The following is a 22,363-nucleotide window of genomic DNA, read 5'->3' as shown; positions in this document are numbered from 1 at the left end:
ATGAAAGAGAAAAATTTTTTACTAATGTTGGCATGTTTGTAACCGTAAACATAATACTGTACACATTCACACTAATATAAGGGATTTAAGGACAATATGAAGTACAAGGCAATAATCATAGGCCAATTAATTAAATAATTGTAGGAGCAAAGTGATGAAGGCATCATCACAGATGGTTACACTATAGAATGATGAAGGCATGGTCACAAAGGTGGAAGTTTGTGCAAAAAAAAAGAGCAAAAATGTGAGATAATTATAAAGATGAAGAACATCCTCAATAATAACAACAACAAGAAAGATTACATGCATACTGAGTCACATTTGGCCACCTTTGTTTTGGATGTTGTGTTGGTTCTTGTGTCTCTAAACAGCGCCAGATGGAGGTCAAACTAGCAGAGTGAATGTGTGTGCGTGTGTGTGTGTGTGTGTGTGTGTGTGTGGGTGAACACCTGTCTCAACAGAGAAGTGGAAAACTAGGATGGAAAATGCACCTCCCCCAGATTCAAAGTAAAGCCATTATCAATGAAATACAGTACATTAAGATTACACGTAGAGTCATTCAAAATATAACAGATGCCAAGACACAAAATTACACTAGATGGATTATGGAAACTTAGTGGTTTCACTGGAATAATATGAGAAAAGAAACAAGACTGCTATACTGGATACAACACACACAAAATACATGTGATACAAACTGTGAGTGAATGCCACAACAAGGGCAGTGAATTTAACCGTTTAGTGACCACTGCCCAGACGCGAAAGCCTGTTAGCGACGCCTAGCTAAGTGCTAGCTTCACACGCCAGCGGTCAAGGTCATGACCTCTGCCTGCGTGAGCGCTGAAAGCTGCCGATTCAGACGGTTCTGCTGGGCTGTTCTCAGGACCGGCTGCTCGCTCTAGTCGGCTGTTTAGCTATAATACTTCAAACCCTCGTTCACATCAGATCCTACTTTGTTCAAAGAGCTGCAAATGCCCCAAATATGAAGCGTTTCCCAGCAGGGTGAATACTAGACAGTCAAAGCAGCGTAACTCGCTATATGGTCCTCATTGAATTACCACCGAACAATCAGAAATTCAGCCATTAAAGCCACTTAATAACAGACTAAAGGAAACACATTGTTAAAAGGTAAGAGATAATTTCCATGTCTCAAAAAGGTAAAAGGGATTGTGCCATGATCACACTGTAGGCTCTGTTCAACTACGCTACTCATTTAAAAATGCAAGATCACTGGAATGGAATCTGTGCTTGGGAAACCTCTAATCTCTTTGTGATTGAAAGCATGCGTCTAAATGACATGATGGGTTTAAATGCGGCGTTACACTTTTCACAACAAACAATTGATCGTTTTTCTTTGTGGTTTTGCCCTCTTGTTGTGCAGGTTGGAATGGAGAGCAAAGCGCTAGCGCCCGGTTCATGTTGCACGTCTAGAAAGCGACAGCGACATCCTACTGCACATAAGACAGACAGACAAGAGCCACATTCACCATTCTTCTTTGTTTGCACTCAGGTTTTAGCCCTAGAGGAACTACATTTCCCACACTGCACTGCCCTGATACTGCAGTGCCTGATGGGATGTAGAGTTCTGAAGAGAGTACACTAAAGGCAGTTAAGCAACTTGTTTGTTTGCAGGCACTACAACCCCCAAAGAGCTTAAGGTAGCACTAGCCCACCAGCTCAGATCTATGGGAAATGCAGGGGGAAGGAGACGTTGGAGTCAGTCCACCTTAAACGTCTATATTAACTCATGGTACTCTGGGTCTCATACTGCTGGCGAAGGAAGCTATTAGGCACTGATCTAAGATCAACTAACCCTCTCCTATATCCTGACCATCACTGTCAGACTCAATGGAAAACTGACCACTGATCAGTGTTGAGAGGCTACTACTCACTATCTATACTAGCTTCCACCCCTCACCTCTTTCCTCCTGGCCTCTGATTAAGACCTTTGACCTTTGAGGCCAAAGGTCAACAGTGGGAACATCAGTGACTGTCCTCTCAGTGACCACACCAGAGGAGACGAGGAGGGAAGACACTTTACGCAGATGGGACTGTGCCGATGACAAAGCTGTGCTTGTGCAAGTCATGCTGGGAGATTCAGGGTAAACATAGAGGCCATGAACTCTGTGGCTCAGAGAAAAGGCTAGCAGAGGAGGAGGAGAGGAGTGAACGTCAGTACAGTACATTACCTCTGCACTGACCGGGGGAAAAGGGAGAAAGGACATATTACCAGGCAACTACATGCAATCATTCTTCCTCACACAAACACGTACGCTCTTTTCTCACGCACGCTCATTCGCACGCTCATTCGCACGCGCACATGTACAGCCCTGTTGCAAAGGCAGATGAATGAATCCCGTGCTTTGGATTTGGTTCATAGTTTGACAGAGTGACCGATGCGTCCACCAATCACTGCATGGCCTGCTTGGCTCTCTGAGTGTGACACTTCATGCACAGTATCTTGCCGTCCAATGGGTAGCAGCCGTCGGCGTCCGCCTCTATGGAGAGTGGGCGGGCACAGTCCTGGAACAAAGAGAAGGTGTTCAGAAGGCATCACTACCACAGCAGCACCAGCCTGTGTGCATGGTGAAACGCGGTGGGGGTTTTAGTTGCAGACCACCGCGCGGAGCGTTGTATTGACCTCGAGTGGCGGCCATTAGCTCAGCTACTTAGATACCGTCAGCCAAGATTCCAGTTCCCAGTATGCATTGCGAGTTACGCCAGCCCCAACGGTTGAGGGTCAGAGCGGCGCCAGGGCAGGACCGTGCCCCGGTCACTCCCCCAACCGTCCGTTCCCGCGCCACGCTTTCACATGAACGATTTTACAGAAAACTGAAATTAGACTTTTTTGTTATTTGTTTTAAATGAATGAAGCTAACAATTTACAAATCGAAAAGGCCAGTTATTAAAGCAATACATCACGATATTTGGACCTTTACAAACATGTCTGGTGCTAATTCTCCAATTAAGATTTACTAAAAGTAAGCTGAATCGTCCAAACAGTCTACTCAGAAAAATAATACATTGACATTTATTACCTTTTAAAACTCGCGCCCCCGGGACACAGCATTCAGTCGAAGTGCGCATGTGCAATGTTGTGCTTAAACAACACAGTAGTAGCTAACTATTCCACCGTCTATGGATATCATGCGTTTTTTAGCTCAATGATATCATGGCGGAGGTGAGAAAACCGAAGCGAAACATCACGGAGGAAGCCAGAAAAAGAAAGTAGACAATCTGATAACTTTACGACAGTACGACAGTGCACTTACTCGCAGAGCCTGTGGGGGCGCAGTTCTGAGAAAACCGGAGAAAACACTATGTATTGCTTTAACTGAAACTTTGTATTAGAACGAAATAGCCTGCACATGTGTGTAACGGAGGCCGGACCATGAAATGATTTCCTAATTCCTTTTTTCCCGGTCAAATGATTTCCTAATTCCATTTTTCCTGTAAAATACGTAATGTAAAAACAACAGATCTCTATGTCTATGCATTAGAGAGGCTATTTCCAGTGTTTGCTGTGTCGGGAAATATCAGTATAGCCTACTAGGAATGACTCACAGCAATGGCCTACCATGAAATGCAAAAAATCAGGGGCTTTCACGGATATCAAATATCTAATATTATCTAATAGTCTGTTCTGACTCAGAACCCCAAAACGAAGGAGAATTAAACTTTTTATGATGGGACAGGGAAATAGGTCTAAAGGAGAGAATTGTGATTATCATTTTGTGAGCGCAAACTTTATTATGACTCGCCAGCAGACATTTTAGAAGGCCTTTATTTTGAAATGCCACATCAGAATGTCCTCAAAATCTCTGGGTGCCAACCTGAGGTGGTCTGCTAGCACTCTGAAGTGGAAGTGGTGTGGCATTATGGTGGGTCTCCTTTTTATCTTAATCTGAAATTGGAGGAAAGTAGTAGGTCGTATAGGACATTTTAGAAGGCCTTTATTTTGAAATGCCACCTCAGAATGTCCTGAAAGTCTCTGGGTGACCCCCTGAATTGGGTGTGGCATTATGGGGGGTCTTGTTGGAATATCATTGTCCGAGTAGGCGTATCCCAGTGCAGATTGGCACCAATCTTTTTCGTTGTAAATACATAGTTAAGAATCCCAAGCCCTCGTAAAACAACACAAAAGGTCAGAGGTCACTGTTGCAATATATCAACATATGCAAAAGGTTTGATGTTGTTTTATGTGTGTTCGTGCAACGCCTGTATAAATGGCCTAGCTGCAATATGTTCCCATGTCTCTGTCTGATGTAACTTAGCTGTTCAGTCCTCAAGGCTCAGGAGAGCTTTTAATATTACATGTGTTGCATCCTCCTGAAATCAGTTGTGACATTATGTTTGATGAGGCATAATTACAGAAGCATAGTCTTGGGTTGAGGATGGGGCGTGGCTACGCCTACAGTAAGCCATGTCCTATTTTAAGGCAGTGAGGTTTTTTCATTTTGAAACCAAACACCAGCCACCAATCACGTCGACCGATTGCGCTGCTAATGAATACTGAGCGGGAATGTCGCCACAGACGGCCCATTCACAAAAAAACGCTGCAGACGGAAAGGCTTCCATGAGCTGGGGAACAGGCCGAATCATCACAGTTACCTCAGCCAGCCACAGCGGACAAACTCATTTATTTATATGAAAATCCTCGAGCCAAAACGAAACTGAGTGTAAAAGAGGCCAACTCACTAAGAGCCTCTGAAAGTGAGACTAAAAGGGTATTTTAAGAGCTTTTTAAAAAAATCTCAGAGGCATAAAAGCTGCCTCTCTATATTTGTCAGTCTGGGGCGATCGATGGAACATTTAGAAGGTCAGCGCCAGAGGACTGCAGGACTCACAGACCTCAACAGGATTTAAAGCTCAATGAGATAACTTTTTAATCGTTCAATATTCACCTTTACTTGCTATTAGTTTGTGAATTGGCCTTAGCAAGACCTCCAAAATCATTTTCGTGACATGAGACCCTGTGAATTTATTATTTTAGTATTTTGGTGTCCTGGCTAGTACACTGCCGGGAAATCTTGAGTTAAAAATGGAAGTGATGCGTTTTGCGTGTCACAATATCAGGAAGACAAAGAACACTTTATCTACTAATTTATCTACATGCACATGAAAGAAAGAAGACCATCCTTCTAGAAAGTCCATTGAAGTAGCTACAATCTTCCAATCCAGTCTGCTCCACACATGTTTGTTATCATATTTCTTCCCCCCATCATTACAGCGAGTGAGTGGGGGATTGTGGGAAGTGTGGTTCTTAAAACGCAGTGCCGATTTGATCAGGACCAGAGGGGCCGCCAAAGTGTGGAGTTCTCTCATGTAGCTTTAAAAACGAATAAAAGAATCTTAAAATCGACACAAACTCCCCGGCAGCCAGAGTGGGGCTGAGTCTCTCAGTCTGGTCTTGGTCAATACTTCTGCATCCTGGATGTTTACCACTGTCCATCTGCTTTCTTGGGTAGAGAGCATTGCAGAAATCAAGTCTGCTTGTGATAAAAGCATGGATATGTTTCAGTGTCTGCTAAAGGAAGAAATGGGCGCTCCTTGGCTATAATACACACACACAGAGGTTTATGGCATTTCGTGGGACAATGGGATGATGTGTTGAGCAATTAGATCTCACTGCATGTTGACGAGGCGTTGCGCTGATTGGCGGACATGTTTAATTGTGTCCACTGATCCTTGGGGGGGGGTGCATATAAAGGGATGAGCCGTGAAGCACGGTCGATTTGTCGCATTCAGTGTAGATTAGGGATGATAATAGTTCATCGACTACCGATTAATTGCCGATAAGAATTTACTTGAGTAAGATTTGGTTATTCGAATAATTGCTTGTTAATGGAACAGAACTTTTTTGGGGGGGAACGAACGTTATCAACGGGAGTTGCGTGAAATTAAATCATGATTTAAGGTCTGACTGCACATGAGGGCGCCACGCTATGTAGTGAAGGTTAATTTTGAGATGCCGGGAAATTTCAACAACACAGCGACACAAAAATGAAGCAAGCAAAGCGCAGTCCAGCGTGGGACGTTCTTATCAATTAATCGACTATCGTTTGTCAAGGTTAACAGTTATCGATTAATGAAATTCCTTGAAATTTGCAACCTTAGTGTAGATGTATCTCTTGTTCCTGTCAGTCAAACTTATGGGACACTTCTTCCGGGTGTCCTGTTTGGAGGAAGTGCATCCTCCAGAGGAGGCCTCACCTCACAACGGTAACACTTGAGGTGGAAGTTCTTGTCGAGGGCCACGACTCTGACCGTCTCCTCGCTGCCGGGGGCCGGAACGATGGGCTCATTACAGCTCACACACAGAGGGGAGAAACGCCTGACACACACACACACACACACACACACACACACACACACACACACACACGCATGTACGCGCACACACACACACACACACAGACACATGCACGCATGCACGCACACACACACGAACACACAGACACATCCACAGACACACATCCACACATACACAGACACACGCGCACACACGCACGCACACACACGTACGCACGCATACACACATCCACAGACACACACACACACACACACACACACACACACACACACACACACACACACAGGGAGAGGAAGTGTTAAAACATGAAATCTCACAAACACGTACACACAAACTCACAGACTCTCTCTCACACACAGAAACATTTACACACACACACCTGTGGTAGTCCTGGACGCAGTAGGGGTTGTTGTTGTCGTCGGTGATGAAGGGCGCCCCCTCCAGGCTGCAGGCACAGGTGCAGCAGCGGAAGCAGTGGGCGTGGAAACACTGACCCACCGCCTTGAGCACGCGGTCAGTGATCCGCTCCCCACACCGAGAACACACCGCCAGGGAGCTCTGAGGAGAGACCACACGGGGAGACCACGCGGTGAGACCACACGGGGAGACCACGTGGGGAGACCACACGGGAAAGCCACACGCTGAGACCACACGCTGAGACCACACGGGGAGACCACTCGGGGAGACCACGCGGTGAGACCACACGGGGAGACCACACGGGGAGACCACGCGGTGAGACCACACGGGGAGACCACACGGGGAGACCACGCGGGGAGACCACACGCTGAGACCACACGGGGAGACCACTCGGGGAGACCACTCGGGGAGACCACACGGGGAGACCACACGGGGAGACCATGCGGGGAGACCATTCGGGGAGACCACTCGGGGAGACCACGCGCTGAGACCACACGGGGAGACCACACGGGGAGACCACACGGGGAGACCACACGGGGAGACCATGCGGGGAGACCATTCGGGGAGACCACTCGGGGAGACCACGCGCTGAGACCACACGGGGAGACCACTCGGGGAGACCACGCGGTGAGACCACATGGCTCAGGACTGGCCGACTGCCTGGCCGGCAGAACGACTTGCCGACTGCCTTCAACAGATTGACTGGGCATCTTTTACCACAATAGCAGCATGCTGTGTGTGTGTGTGTGTGTCCTCACCACATAGCAGTCCTCGCACTGCGGCGCTCCGTCCCTGTCGTAGAACTGCATGCCCTGCAGGGGGCGCTGGCAGCTCATGCAGCAGAAGCAGTTGGAGTGGAAGAGCTTGTCCATGGCTCTGACCGCAGGCTGGGTACGAGACAGGGCCTCCCCACACTTCCCACACACCTCTGAGAGAGAGGAGGGAGAGGGGGGGGGGGGAGAGGGGGGAGTGAGAGAGAGAGGAGCGGAGAGAGAGAGAGGGGAGAGAGGGGGTAGAGAGAGAGGAAGGGGGAGAGAGAGGAAGGGGGAGAGAGAAAAAGGGGAGAGAGAGAGAGAGGAGGGGAGAGAGAGAGAGCAGAGAGAGAGAGGAAGGGGGAGAGAGAGAGGAGGGAGAGAAAGAGAGAGAGGGGGGAGAGAGAGAGGGGGGAGAGTGGGGGGGGGTAAGTACATATATTTGAGTATATTTGAGTATGTCTGAGTATATTTGAGTATATTTGAGTATATCTGAGTATATCTGAGTATATTTGAGTATATTTGAGTATACCTGAGTATATTTGAGTATACAGTAGGACCCCACTCATCCGAACTTCAGAGATCCGAACCTCCCGGTCTACCGGACAGGCTTAAAATAAGTTTCTTTTTTTTGGTGGTTTTATTGTGGTCTGGTTACTGGTGGGATTTTCATTACAGTAGGCTACTGTAGGCCTACTTGCATTTAAATCTGACATAATAAACATGTACTGTATCCTACTGTGAATAAAAACAGAACTGTATGTAGACCTACATGTTGCCTGTAGGCTGTAGCCTACTGTCACGTTTCATTTCTTTGTTACTTTAATGTCGATCGCAAAACGCAAACGAGTCTGCTGCGCGAGAGCTGCATTCCTTGGTAGCCAGAAAGCGCGTCAGCAACCTGAAGCAGAGGAGCATCGAGTCATTTTTCGTTCCCAGTTAATGGACTTCAGGAACACAGACGTGTTGTGAGCATGTAGATTAGCCTACTAGGCCTACTGTATTTGTTAAATAATAGCCTACAGCCTAGGCCACGTTAGCCTACATCGGTTGTTTTAGAGACTTTCTTTTAGGCTACAATAGCCTAAGACACGACAACTTGTCTGTCATTTCATTTCTTTCTTTCTTGATTATCATTTGCTTTGTTTTTAGGCTATACCATTTTGTTCTGCGAATACAGTAGCCTATCGATACAGCGTGGGCCTCATTTGAGAATAAAGTACTGTATTTGATCAAAGCCCGCATTCAAGTGGATTTTTTTAAATTTTATTATAGGCTACAATAGACCTATTATAGGCTAGGCTATATGAGTTTAGTTGGCTATTTGATTGCAATTTTGATGCATTTTCACAAGTAATTAAGGGTATTTATCGGTCTATTATGAGTCTATATGGAATAAGTATACACACACACTCACACACAAACACACACACAGTTAACACCTACACAAGCACACTCTCTGGATGCATGAAAGGCTTCTGGGTAATCGCCTTGATATTGGTGTTTGATATTCAAGCACAGCTCTCCTGCACCGCCGAGCGAGGCTTCTCTCTAACGTTTGACTCTACTGATTATAAAATAATATTCAAATAAAAACTGGGTTTCTGTGGAGAAATGCAGGTGTTCGCCTGGCTGTTATCTGAGTCACCATGCACCCTGGGCCTCGGAGGAGGAGGAGGAGGAGGAGAAGGAGGAGAAGGAGGAGAAGGAGGAGAAGGAGGAGAAGCTGAAATATGAGTTTACCGTTGATGAGGGGTATCATTATCATTTGCTTTGTTTTTAGGCTATACCATTTTGTTCTGCGAATACAGTAGCCTATCGATACAGCGTGGGCCTCATTTGAGAATAAAGTACTGTATTTGATCAAAGCCCGCATTCAAGTGGAATTTTTTTAATTTTATTATAGGCTACAATAGACCTATTATAGGCTAGGCTATATGAGTTTAGTTGGCTATTTGATTGCAATTTTGATGCATTTTCACAAGTAATTAAGGGTATTTATCCGTCTATTATGAGTCTATATGAAACAAGTATACCACTTATTGAATTTGGTGCATTTTAACATAAGTTTCAGTCATCCGGACATTTCAGAGATACGAACGACCTTCGGTCCCGTTGGGTTCGGATAAGTGGGGTCCTACTGTATTTGAGTCTATCTGAGTATATCTGAGTATATTTGAGTATATCTGAGTATATCTGAGTATATTAGAGTATATTTGAGTATATTTGAGTATCTCCTCTGAGGAGATCTAGCTATCAAAGATGGAGGAAGCAGCGGTGGCTGGTAGGTGATGACAGGCATGTGCCGTCTTGCGTGTGTGTGTGTGTACGCGCGCGCGTGCGTGTGTGTGTGTACCTGTTGGTGGTGAGACGATGACTGGTGCGTGAGTGTCCATGTCTTTGATGAAGTCGTTGGTCAGTCTCTCCAGTTCCTCCACCTCCCTCAAGGAGAGAGGAACCCCTCCTCCAGGGATGGACACAGGGCCAGGGGGAGAGGGCTGAGGGTACCACACACACACACACGCACACACATGCACACACGCACGCACGCACACACACACACACACACGCACAAACACACACACACACACACACACACGCACAAACACACACGCAGGCACACAGGCACGCGCGCACACACACACACACACACGCACGCACGCACATACACACACATAAACAAGCAGACACGCATGCACGCACGCACGCACACACACACACACGCACGCACGCACATACACACACATAAACAAGCAGACGCATGCACGCACGCACGCACAAACACACACACGCACAAACACACGCGCGCACGCACAAACACACACACTCACACACAAACACACACACAGTTAACACCTACACAAGCACACTCTCTGGATGCATGAAAGGCTTCTGGGTAATCGCCTTGATATTGGTGTTTGATATTCAAGCACAGCTCTCCTGCACCGCCGAGCGAGGCTTCTCTCTAACGTTTGACTCTACTGATTATAAAATAATATTCAAATAAAAACTGGGTTTCTGTGGAGAAATGCAGGTGTACGCCTGGCTGTTATCTGAGTCACCATGCACCCTGGGCCTCGGAGGAGGAGGAGGAGAAGGAGGAGAAGGAGGAGGAGAAGGAGGAGAAGGAGGAGAAGAAGGAGAAGGAGGAGAAGAAGGAGAAGAAGGAGAAGGAGGAGAAGAAGGAGAAGCTGAAATATGAGTTTACCGTTGATGAGGGGGCGGATTTCTTTGGCTGGCTGAAAGAGGAGGCCGGTGATGTCATCGCCTTGGGCTGCGGGGGGGGCGGCCGGAGCGGGAGGGGCGGGGTTCACGTTCTCCTGTCGGCCAATGGGAGCGCCCTTCAGGTGGCTGAAGGCGGGGGGAGGCGCCGTGTTGGACGGGGGGACGGCGGGCGGGGCGGGAGGCGGGGGAGGGAAGGAGCCGGCGGCGGGGGAGGGTCTGGGGGCGGCGCCGAACGGAGCGGGGGCGTGGTTCTGGTTCTGGCTCAGCTTCTGCGCGACGGGGGGCGCGGCTCTGCCCCGAACCCGCCTCCGACCTGACCGACAGGGAATGAGCCGATCTTGGGGGCGAGGGATGGGCCTTTAGCCAATGGCTGCGCGGCGGGGGGCGGGCGCAGAGCCGTGATTGGCGCTCCGGTTGGTTCTGGCTTTGAGCTCCTCTGCCCACGGCGCCGGGGGGGGGCTTGTCGCCCATCTCCGGGGGCGGGAGGAAGGAGAGGGCGGGCTTCGGGGCAGTGGGGGGCGGAGCCGAGGGCTTGGGTGCTGGTGCTGAGTACTGGCTCGGTAACTGTGGAAACAACAAACAAACAACAACGACTTTTCCATAAACACCGATTCAGTGTGTCAGACGGCAGGTAACGAACGGGCTCTCGTCATATCAGCGACCTAATCCAGGAGCATTCCATCCACCATCCTTAACTGAATTTAAACGTGTTTCATCTGACAATTGAGTTTCAAATTGTAACTGTTTTAGCAAATTAATTTTTTGTATCTCTGTTTTTTATCTTTGTATCTCTGTACATCCCGTTTGTTCATTTGTCATTTCTGTAAATGAGGGAAACCTCAGAAATCTTCGAGTCAAAATAAAGGTTTAAATAAAAATAAATAAATAAAATAAAATCCCCCCCTCCCACAGCTAGAACATCTCTTCCTGCTTCCTTCAGAGACATCAGCCCACATGTGGAGCTTCCACTGACTGAGAACTGCCAGACTAGCCCAAGGTGGTTGAGCTTATCAGAGCAAATCCACATTTATTTAGTGATGTGGTGGCAGCATTTCTCTGCTCCGATCCAGTTCCTCCCCACTGGACAAAAACACGCTCCATTTATGGTCGTATCCCTACAGCCCTGGCTGCCAACAATCTCTCTCTCTCTCTCCCACTCTCCCTCCTACTCTCTCCCTCCCCTCTCTCTCTCCCCCACCCCCTCCCTCTCTCCCTTCCCCTCCCCTCTCTCCCCCACCCTCTCTCTCTCCCCCACCCCCTCCCTCTCTCTCTCTCCCCCACTCTCTCCCTCCCTCCCTCTCCCACTCTCTCTCTCTCTCTCCCTCCCACTCTCTCTCTCTCTCCCTCCCACTCTTTCTCTCTCTCTCCCTCCCACTCTTTCTCTCTCTCTCCCTCCCACTCTCTCCCACCCCCCCTCCCTCTCCCTCCCCCCTCCATCTCCCTCTCTCCCCCCCTCTCTCTCTCCCCCACCCCCTCCCTCTCTCTCCCACCCCCTCCCTCCCTCCCCCTCTCTCTCTCCCTCCCCCTCTCCCCCTCCCTCCCCCTCTCTCTCTCTCCCTCCCTCCCCCTCTCTCCCCCACCCTCTCTCTCTCCCCCACCCCCTCCCTCTCTCTCTCTCCCACTCTCCACCTCCCTCCCTCTCTCCCACTCTCTCTCTCTCTCCCTCTCTCCCTCTCTCTCCCACTCTCTCCCTCCCCCACCCCCTCCCTCTCTCTCCACTCTCTCCCTCCCCCACCCCCTCCCTCTCTCTCTCTCCCTCCCCCTCTCTCTTCCACTCTCTCCCCCCTCTCTCTCCCCCCTCTCTCTCTCTCTCCCTCCCACTCTCTCTCCCACTCCCTCTCTCTCCCTCCCCTCTCTCTCCCTCCCTCACCCTCTCTCTCTCTCTCTCTTTCCCACCCTCTCTCTCTCTCTCCCCCCCTCTCTCTCCCTCTCTCTCTCTCTCCCACTCTCTCTCTCACTCTCTCTCACTCTCTCCCACTCTCTCTCTCTCTCCCTCCCTCCCCCTCTCTCTCTCTCCCCCCTCTCTCTCTCCCTCCCTCTCTCTCTCCCCCACCCCACCCCCTCCCTCTCTCTCTCCCACCCCCTCTCTCCCTCCCCCTCTCTCTCTCCCTCCCCCTCTCCCTCCCCCTCTCTCTCTCCCACCCCCTCCCTCTCTCTCCCTCCCCCTCTCTCTCTCCCACCCCCTCCCTCTCTCTCCCTCCCCCTCTCTCCCCCCCCTCTCTCTCTCCCTGCCCCTCTCTCCCCCCCCTCTCTCTCTCTCCCTGCCCCTCCCCCCCCCTCTCTCTCTCTCCCTGCCCCTCCCCCCCCCTCTCTCTCTATCTCTCTCTCTCTGGCTTGATCCCAAACCTGTGTACCAGTCACCCTTGCTCTCCACAGCTCTGTCTGAATCTGTGGTTCTCCCTGCGTTGTTGCCAGTATGAATCACCCCCTCACGCTACCTCTCTGTCTCTGGGTCCGCTCTGTCCAGAGCGCTCGTCCGGGGGCTCCGCTAGCCTCGCTGGCTCTGACTCATCCTCTTCTCTCTCCATGTTGAGTGAGTCAACGTCTGCTCCCCCCCGAACCTTCTGAGAACCTCCTCATCACTCATTCACCTCCCTTCACCAGCTCATCTGGTTTCTGTAATTATACATCTCCCCTCCCTCCCTCCCTCCCTCTCTCCCCCCCCCCCCCCCCCGCTCCCTCCTCCCACTCCTTCTCCACCCCCCACCCTCCCTCCCTCTCCCTCCCTCCCTCTCCACCCCCGGTCCTCCCCCTCTCTCTCTACCTTTGGGTTGAAGGGCCCCCTGGTCTCCATCTCAGAGAGCAGGTCAGTCAGAGAGTCCAGCTGCTGGTCAAAACTAGACTGCTTCTCCACCAGCCTCTGGGAGGGAGAGAGAGAGAGAGCGGGAGAGACAAGGAGGGAGAGACGCGGGGGGAGAGAGAGAGACAGGGAGAGAGAGAGGAGAGACAGGGAGAGAGAGAGAGAAGGAGAGACAAGGGAGAGAGAGAAAAGGAGAGAAGAGAGAGAAGGAGAGACGTGGGGAGAAGAGAGAGAGAAATGGAGAGATTTGATCAAAAAAACATCATAGTCTGTGTCTCGTACATACTTCAGCCTATCAGCAGATGAGAAAGGTCGGTCATGGTGGTGTTAGGGGGCGGAGCCGGACTCACCGGAGGGTTCGCAACGGCACTGGGAACGCTGGGAACGCCGACACCAGGGACGGGGAGAGGGGGGGGAGGCGGGGGGGGGCGGGGGAGAGGGGGAGGTGGGGAGACAGGCACTCTCCTCAGGGGGGGCTGGGAGGGGCAAGTCATCCTCCGCCGGAGGGGGCGGGGCAGGGAAGGCGGGAGGAGGGGCCTCTGAGGCAGGGGGTGTGGTTTGGCATTCAGGGGGCGGGGCTGGCAGCTCGGCATCGTCCAGTGGAGGAGGAGGGGGCGGGAAGTCTGAGGGAAACGGGGAGGGTTGATTGGTTAACGTTTTGACGATCAAATGATTCCTTAACCTCAAAACTTTATCGCCTGCAGATTATAGGCACATGATTTGGTCAAACCCACGACTATCAGAGTTCAGGACTGCAATATTTGATACTCTTAGTAAAGTCCAGGATACCACATTAGACCCTGAACCCCTCACTGCTCTTCTCAGAGTTCCACACATCCACACAAACACACACATCCACACAAACACACACATCCACACAAACACATCCACACAAACACATCCACACAAACACATCCACACAAACTCATCCACGCCCACAAAACAAGTTATTGCGTTTCACATCCACACAAACACATCCACACAAACTCATCCACGCCCACAAAACAAGTTATTGCGTTTACTAATCTACTTGCTAGGAGGATTTCCCTCTTTAAATGGATACATTCTTCCCCAACTACTCATAATTCATGAGATGCTACGATGCCTCAGGCTTGAGAGAGGTTTTCTCTGGAAGGTTCCCTAAAGACCTTCCACAAGACCTGGCAGCCTTTTAAAAAATATTTAGACTCCCTGACTATCAATGAAGAAACTGACTAATAGAAGAGCTGAATACATCCCCTTTAGGGCTGGGTTTAAAAAATCGATTCACCGATTCTGAATCGATTCATGAATCCCAAAATTGATCTTTTATTTAACGAATGAATGAATAAATGAAGGAATGAATAGTTCATTAATTCATTCAATGATTCATTCAATGATTCATTCATTTTTGGAAATCAGTATCGATACCCAGCCCTAGTATTGATGTGTTGCATAACTTGGCAGTCATGTAATTAAGGTTACAGCTAAAAAAAAACAGGTTTTAGTAACACTAACCGAATCGATATTGAATCGAATCGAGATAATCGATTCTGAACCTTGTGAATCGGAATCTAATCGATTCTTGAAATTTGACTCGATACCCAGCCATAATCCCATTATTTAATTAATTAATTTTCTTTCTTTCTATCCCTGTCCTGGTATTCATGTGTGTGACTGAGAGGGGGGGGGTCTCATCCTAGGAAGGAGGGGGAGGACAGGGGGGGTTCTCTTCCTAGGGAGGAGGGGGAGGAGAGGAGGGGGGGTTTATGGGAAGGGTGGGATTGGGTTGGAACAGGGTTTGAATGTATAACCACTGAATATTTTCAATACTCCTATAAATTGTTTTTACCCATTTTTGTGTAAAACCAATAAAAAGATTGAATTAAAAAAACAAACAAACAAACAAAACATTCAAAACATGTCATCTATTAACTCATCTATTAACTCATTATTAACTCATTATTAACTCATTATTAACTCATTATTAACTCATTATTAACTCATTATTAACTCCCTCCAGCTGTTCAAGGAGACTTCAGGTCAGTGGTATAAACCGCAGTCTGGTGTTTTCCAGAGACTGTGTGTGTTGAGTGAATATTCCTGAGATAAACGCCATGGTGCATGAAAGTGTGTTGGACTGAGGCAGAAGCAGAACCAAACTCTCTCGTTCTATTGGACCACAAACCAGCCCGGGACAACAAAACAACAACATGCTGTCGTGGGATAAAAGGCTTTACTGAAACTTGAGAAAACATCGATTGAGCGCCGTGAGGAGCATCCAGATGGCTCACATCCCTCAGCCTGGTCGATTCCCTGGCCAAGCCCGGCTCGGCCCACAGATCTGCCCTGCTGGGGGGCTCGCGGGGGCGTGGAGGTGAGGGCGGGGCGGGGGTTCTACTGGACTAGGGATATATCAGCAATCATATCGGTATTGGACGATGTTAAGTCATTTTTTTATATATCGGTATCGGTCCGATGTGAAAAACAGGGCCGATGTGAACAACAGATAATTATTTCTGTCTAGCTGCTGTTGTGTGTTGTTGTTTTTGAGAGGAAACAATGTGGTTAATCTATGATTTATCTCCTTTTCAGAATGTTGAACAGTGACAGTGTTTCCATGTGTTTTTCAGTATGTATAACATTTGATTATCATAGAAACGTGTTTTTATACACATCATATCGACATCTGTAAATACCGGTTATCGGCCATAATAGCAATGTTAATGGCCGAGTTTCCCGAACGAGTTAAGAAGCACTTAACTGAGTTAAGAAGCACTTAACTCCAAAGTACTTCTTAACTCCCATGCAAGAGATAAATATCTGTTATCGGTATCGGCCAAAATGTTCATATCGGTGCATCCCTATACTGGACCACAGACTACTGGGCGCCATGCAGGGCGTTGGCGTGACGACGAGGCCGTGGCGGTCGCAGCTATACCTTCACACAGCGACGGGGGAGGCGGGGGCATCTCGCCGACCCGGCCAATCACGGCCGTGCCCACGCCGGGCGTCGGGGACGGAGCTGATGGAGGAGTCAGGCTTTTGGGGCGTGGCGGCGCCACGGAGGCGAACTTCTTTGGTTGGTTGTAGAAGGAGGGGGTGGTGACCTTGAGGTTGATGGAGGAGGTCACCATGAAAGGCTTACTGCTGCTGGAGTCCGCCATCTTGTCTCTCTCTCTCTCTTATCTGGAAGAAGCATACATGTATTACTCTGATGTTAATGACATCACCTCGGGTCGTTAGTTTACCTTTGATAAAGGAGATGAATAAAGAGGCAGTGGTCAGTATGGATGTTCTTGGCTGACACAGACTGACCTGGTTATTTCTCTTGTGTCTGGATTAGTGGCGAGCGGAGTGACTCATCAGCAAAACATCTCATATTCAACGCCTACAATGAAGCCAAAAGAACATGGCTGAACACCGAACAGCACCGCTTCTGTGCCAGACGCTAAATTACAGTGTCCCCCCCCCCCCCCCCCCCCGTCTAATATGGTGGTTCAATCTCTGTGGTCTTTAGTAACAGGCCTGCGCATCAACAACACTTCTACAGCCAAACTATTCACATAGTTGCACGCTATCACTCACACACACACATACACGCGTACACTCCCACACACACACACGCATACTACACACTCACACTCACACACGTATACACACGCATACATACTCCCACACACACACACATGCATACACACGCATAGTTCACACTCACACACGCATACACACTCACACACGCATGCACAAACTTACACAACTTCGCAGTCCCAGCATCTGGACCCAAGTGTGGTAAAAAAATACACACACCAACTCTCGTCAGGATTTTTTTGATCTAGAGCTCAATACTCTGGTAGTCCCTCCTCAAAACCCGTCTCTTCTCCTTCGCTTTTGTCTGTTTCTGCCTGTCCCCCTGGTAACTCAACTGTTGCCATTTTAGTTCCTTTTACTTCATTTTGTAATTTGCTGCACTTTTTATTTTGCAGTCTGTGTCTTTGTACTTATCTGTATTTGCAATATTCTTATGCTTTTGTATTTATATACTTGCTTTTATCTGTACAGCACTTTGGTTCAGCCACAGCTGTTTGTAAATGTGCTATAGAAATAAAATTGACTTGACTTGACTTGAATACTGAGCATGCTCAGAACAACAAGCTGGTTCGGAGAGAGAGGGTGACCGGTCCCCCCCTGAGACGGTCGTAGCCGGTAGAACTTTTTCATGCATGGTAGCCTACGTAGGGAACAGGGTCGTGCTGCAGTTAGCTCAAATATTTACCTCACACATGTTTGCTGTTAAAGACTTTGAGGTTACCTCAGCGCCTCCATCTCAGATTCCTAACAAAATCGGAGTGTTTTCCCCAAGGCCTGCGGCCCCGTCAGCGACCTCTCGTCAAACACACACACGGGCCCCCCTATCTCAACCTCTCTCTCTTCCTCCCCAACTCTCTCTCTTTCTCCCCAACTCTCTCTTTCTCCCTAACTCTCTCTCTTTCTCCCGAAGTGTATTTCCTTCGTCTGGACACTAGTACTAGTACTAGTACGCTGTACTAGTTTAGACAACATCAGTCAGGGTGCGTTAGTTACTCATCCCAGCACCCCCCTCCTGGTGCAAAGCCCTGTTTTCTGTGTGGTGGTGGCACCCTCTTAGGGGCACAGACTGGCTTCAAGGACACTGGCCTCACTTTGTCCACCTGTTGGGTCACACTCTGAATGGAAGGCTTCTGTGCAACACTGGAAAGTGAGGGTGCCACTATGGTAGAGAGAAAAACATTCTGTAGCCTTCACAGGTACTCGCTCAGAGGCATGATAGCAAGTTGTGACAAGATGAAGACACAGAGAGAGGTGAAGGTATGCCTGATATGCTCACATGGGCCGGGGAGAGGCCTAGCCACTGGTCTGAGGAGAAAACTAGGAATAATTTGTCTGACTGCTGAGCTTTTCTGCTTTGAAAAGAAACATTTTCCTTAGGCTATACTTCTCCGTTTCTCAGAAGTCTCTCGTAGGCCTTATTAAACTCTTATTCCAACACCCTGGAGCAACACTCAAAGGAAACCAAGCAAAGCAAGGAAAATGATCAGATCTGCTCTCCAAAAACCACTTCAAACGCTGTGCTGCAGAAAAGGCCAAGAACTGCTAAATGTCCTGCTTTTCATTCTCCTAGTCGACTTGAATAGCAGAAAAATGCTCGAATTAAATCAAGATGGAAGCTGGTCAGGCTCCAGGATAGAGACGTGAACGCGCACACGCACACGCACACACACGCAGTGAAATTACTGCTCAGAGATCAGCTGTGAGATGATAAACAAACAAACAAACAAGCACACACACACACACACACAACCATGTGTTGACTAACTGACTGTAGGCCTTTCCTACCAAGGTCTGATGTAGGCCTATTTACATGAATTCTCTATGGGACATGTAGTCACACATTGCCATCTATAATGGTTTAGACGGACAGATGGACAGACGGACAGACGGACAGACGGACGGACGGACGGACGGACGGACGGACGGACGGACGGACAGACAGACAGATAAATAAGCATATTAATCCTCAAGGGGAAATTGTTGTGTTGCAGCAAAACAGACAACAATAAGGTGCACTCAGGTCCTAATTACAGACCCTGTGTAGTACATAGATCCTAAACACAGACCATATTCAGAACTACCATAACCATACGATCATATTCAGAACATACTGTAACCATACGATCATACGTTTTTATATGGTGCGCTCTGCTACAGACCCCGATCCCCAACATCCCCCTACTGAACCCTGGGAAACATGATCCCAGAGATGAGACCCCTTTGGCACTCAGCTCGATGACATCATCTGGCCCTGCATTTTCCTCTGCCCCCTCTCTCTCTCCCCTCTCTCTTTCTCACTCCCTCTCTCTCTCTTTCTCACTCCTCTCTCTCTCTCTCTCCGTGTTTCTCATTCCTTTGCTGTGGCCCTGTCCCGTTCTCTTCTGGAGGTGTGGGCTCTATTCGTTCTCCTCAGTTTGTTTTCCTGCTTGTGTGACACGGTCCGTGCACCGTGTCCCCCTCTCCGTCTTCAGCATGGGGGGAACGGAATGGATGACTAAAGACATATCATCCCTCAAAATCCAATATCATCCCCCTCTCTCTCTCTCTCTCTCTCTCTAACTCTCCTCAGTCTCCCTCCGGTCCCTTCAGTCCCATGACATCACTAGCGTCTGCATGTCATCGCTGTGGATCGTTGGCTTCAGCTCTGCAGGAGGATGAGACAGTGGGTACAGGCCCGACCAGGGTGCCGACTAGGGCTGGGTTTAAAAAATCGATTCATCGATTCTGAATCATTCATGAATCCCAAAATCGATCTTTTATTTAATAAATGAATGATTGAATAAATGAAGGAATGAATAGTTCATTAATTCATTCAATGATTAATTCATTCATTTTTGGAAATCAGTATCGATACCCAGCCCTAGTATTGATGTGTTGCATAACTTGGCAGTCATGTAATTAAGGTTACAGCAAAAAAAAAAAAAAAAAAGTTTTTGTAACACTAACCGAATCGATATTGAATCGAATCGAATCGTGATAATCGATTCCGAACCTTGTGAATCGGAATCAAATCGATTCTTGAAATTCGACTCGACACCCAGCCCTAGTGCCGGCATTAATCATCTACTGTAAATAACAGGCCATAGCTTGTTAAATACATTATGAATCCCACATGGTTTGGACTTGGGGTTAGACAATGGAGGAAGACTGGGGGAAAAGCCCTCTTCTTCTGCTTGCAGAAGGTGATGAAGCGTGTTTTCATTCTGGAGCGTGGGTAGATGAAGAATGTAAAACTACAAGAAGGAACTTGCTACAGTTGTCTTTATCATCGGGTATTTCGTCTGTGAGTGCTCGCTGACATTTTCACAGCATTCCAAAGCTGACGCTGCAGAAAACAGCCGGTTGGCCAAGTAAAGCCTTTTTACAGAACAGAAACTGAGTTCTGACGTCATTGGCAGATTGTTTGTTCGTAGCACGGCTGTCTAATGACTAGTCTATTGTTATTGCAACTCCATTGTTACCAGTTTAATGACACACCCACTTTCTGGGAAGCGCATGTCTGTCTGGATAGGGGGTTACTCACGCAGACAAAACAAACGAACCAAGTCTGATCTTACAGGTCACTGGTCATTCTCAACCAGCCGCACTCCCACCCAGCGTGACTGTGCTCCACAGGGTGAGTGCATCGCTGACCAACTTCATAAGTGCATCTTATGGAGGTCAATGGGATCCCCAAGACTCCCACTCAAACAGTCTAAGGCTCTTCTGCCTGCCTCACTGGGTGTGGAGGGAATAAACCAAACCAAACTTTATTTATATAGCGCATTTCATACAGAGGCAACACAATGCGCTTTAAACCCATGTGACAGTGGAAAAGGAGATCCAAGAGACATGCTAACTGACTGCTAAAATCTCAACCACTATCTTAGTTCAGCTTGCCTTCAAGAGCTTCCAATTAGGCCTGACATTCCATCACCCCAGAGCCACAACGGACACCGATTAAAGACTCCATTCAAAGATCCTCCCTCCCCAGTCAGGCCTGGCGTCAGACAACTAAAGGGACAGTCTGTCTTCTCAAACAGAGACACCACCCAAACCAAAGCCCAGGGTAAACCATAGCCTTGCGGTGAGACACATTCAAACATGGACTACTATGCATCGGGCTGAAGACACATTCAGTCAGCGTGAGAAGTCATATGGGAAGCATGTCTGGCTGATGCCTATAATCACAGCATGTACACATTCTCAAACAAATGCCACCACAGCCACCACTAAATGGCATTTTATGCGTCTGTGGGATACAAAACTTTAGCTAAATCATCAGTTATCTCTCTACAAATGTTACTAGTCCGTAGACTAGTAACCCTCTTGACAAATGTGGCAATCCATTAAATCACTCCACAAATACAGTCTGGGGGAGCAATGTTGACAACTGTAGCATTCATGAAGTAGAATGCAATAGCTTAGCATTGTCTAAATAGCTTGCAGCAAGCAAATGTTAATATAAAATGCCCTATCCTCCTGACCTATTTTAATCTAATACATGATTTTAATGCATGAAGGGACAGCTGGCCTGGCGCTGTAACGTCTTGATGGCCTCTGCTTGCATCCCTATTCAACACGGAGCCACACCCACCTTTAGGACTGATTAGCCTAGTTCTGGTAGCTAGCCATAAGTCTGGGCTCGACACGGCTAAAACACCAAATGACACAGCTCAATGTAAATGTCTGACAAGCACAGGTATCGAAATATCCACAACATAGTTAATAAGATAGCAAGTCAACGCGAAGTAAGTTCGCTGGTGCTAACGTTAGCTGTGAGAATTGCTTGCTGGCAGTGGCTACTACTACCCTGCGACTAGCTAAACGGGCTAGTTAGCCTAGTAGCCTGCGAAATATGTTATTACAATGAGGGATGTAAAACATGAGCAGCTAGCTGCTGTTAGCTAGCTAGTTTTAGCCACCAACTCACCTGATCTGGTAACGTTACAGTAGCTATCATTCAAGGCTGGATCAGCTTTCCAAGTGCTGATGCACAGGTTGACTCACTTCCCCTGCGACCTATCGTTCCGATCTGTCTGTATTCTTCCACGTACTGCGACCTGTAGCTAACTATGCTGCCATAATGCTATTATGTAGTTAGCTAGCTGTTTCTTTCTTGCTCTCGCAAGCAAACTCTCTCTACTTACTGGACTTCCGGTTTGAACGTCTTCCGCATATTCCTCGGTGGAGTGGCGGTGAGCTGAGCTGAGCTGAACTATCAGTCTGGAAACGAGATCTACGTGCTGCTCAAAGACTGTTCAGTTGAGCAGAAACCGGAACACCGCCCACGGGAGACGAGTTAGA

General features: G+C 48.3%; 1 protein-coding gene across 1 annotated transcript; it reads right to left on the bottom strand.

Annotated features, from left to right (window-relative positions):
* Positions 1-225: 225 nt before the first annotated feature.
* Positions 226-22,072, bottom strand: zyx (zyxin). Its single transcript, XM_084445062.1, is given in 15 exon segments — positions 226-2,523; positions 6,214-6,334; positions 6,693-6,871; positions 7,489-7,658; positions 9,839-9,980; positions 10,691-10,789; positions 10,791-10,997; positions 11,000-11,119; positions 11,121-11,165; positions 11,167-11,271; positions 13,472-13,567; positions 13,858-13,935; positions 13,937-14,130; positions 16,428-16,675; positions 21,990-22,072. Coding segments are annotated over 14 exon segments (1,896 nt in total). The 5' UTR covers positions 16,654-16,675; positions 21,990-22,072; the 3' UTR covers positions 226-2,409.
* Between the last annotated feature and the right edge of the window lie 291 nt (positions 22,073-22,363).

This window comes from Borostomias antarcticus (assembly GCF_949987555.1).
Source record: "Borostomias antarcticus genome assembly, chromosome: 10".
In the NCBI taxonomy this organism is placed as follows: Eukaryota; Metazoa; Chordata; class Actinopteri; order Stomiiformes; family Stomiidae; genus Borostomias; species Borostomias antarcticus.
The sequence above is the reverse complement of the archived record's forward strand: the minus strand, read 5'-3'. Positions and strand labels throughout refer to the sequence as shown.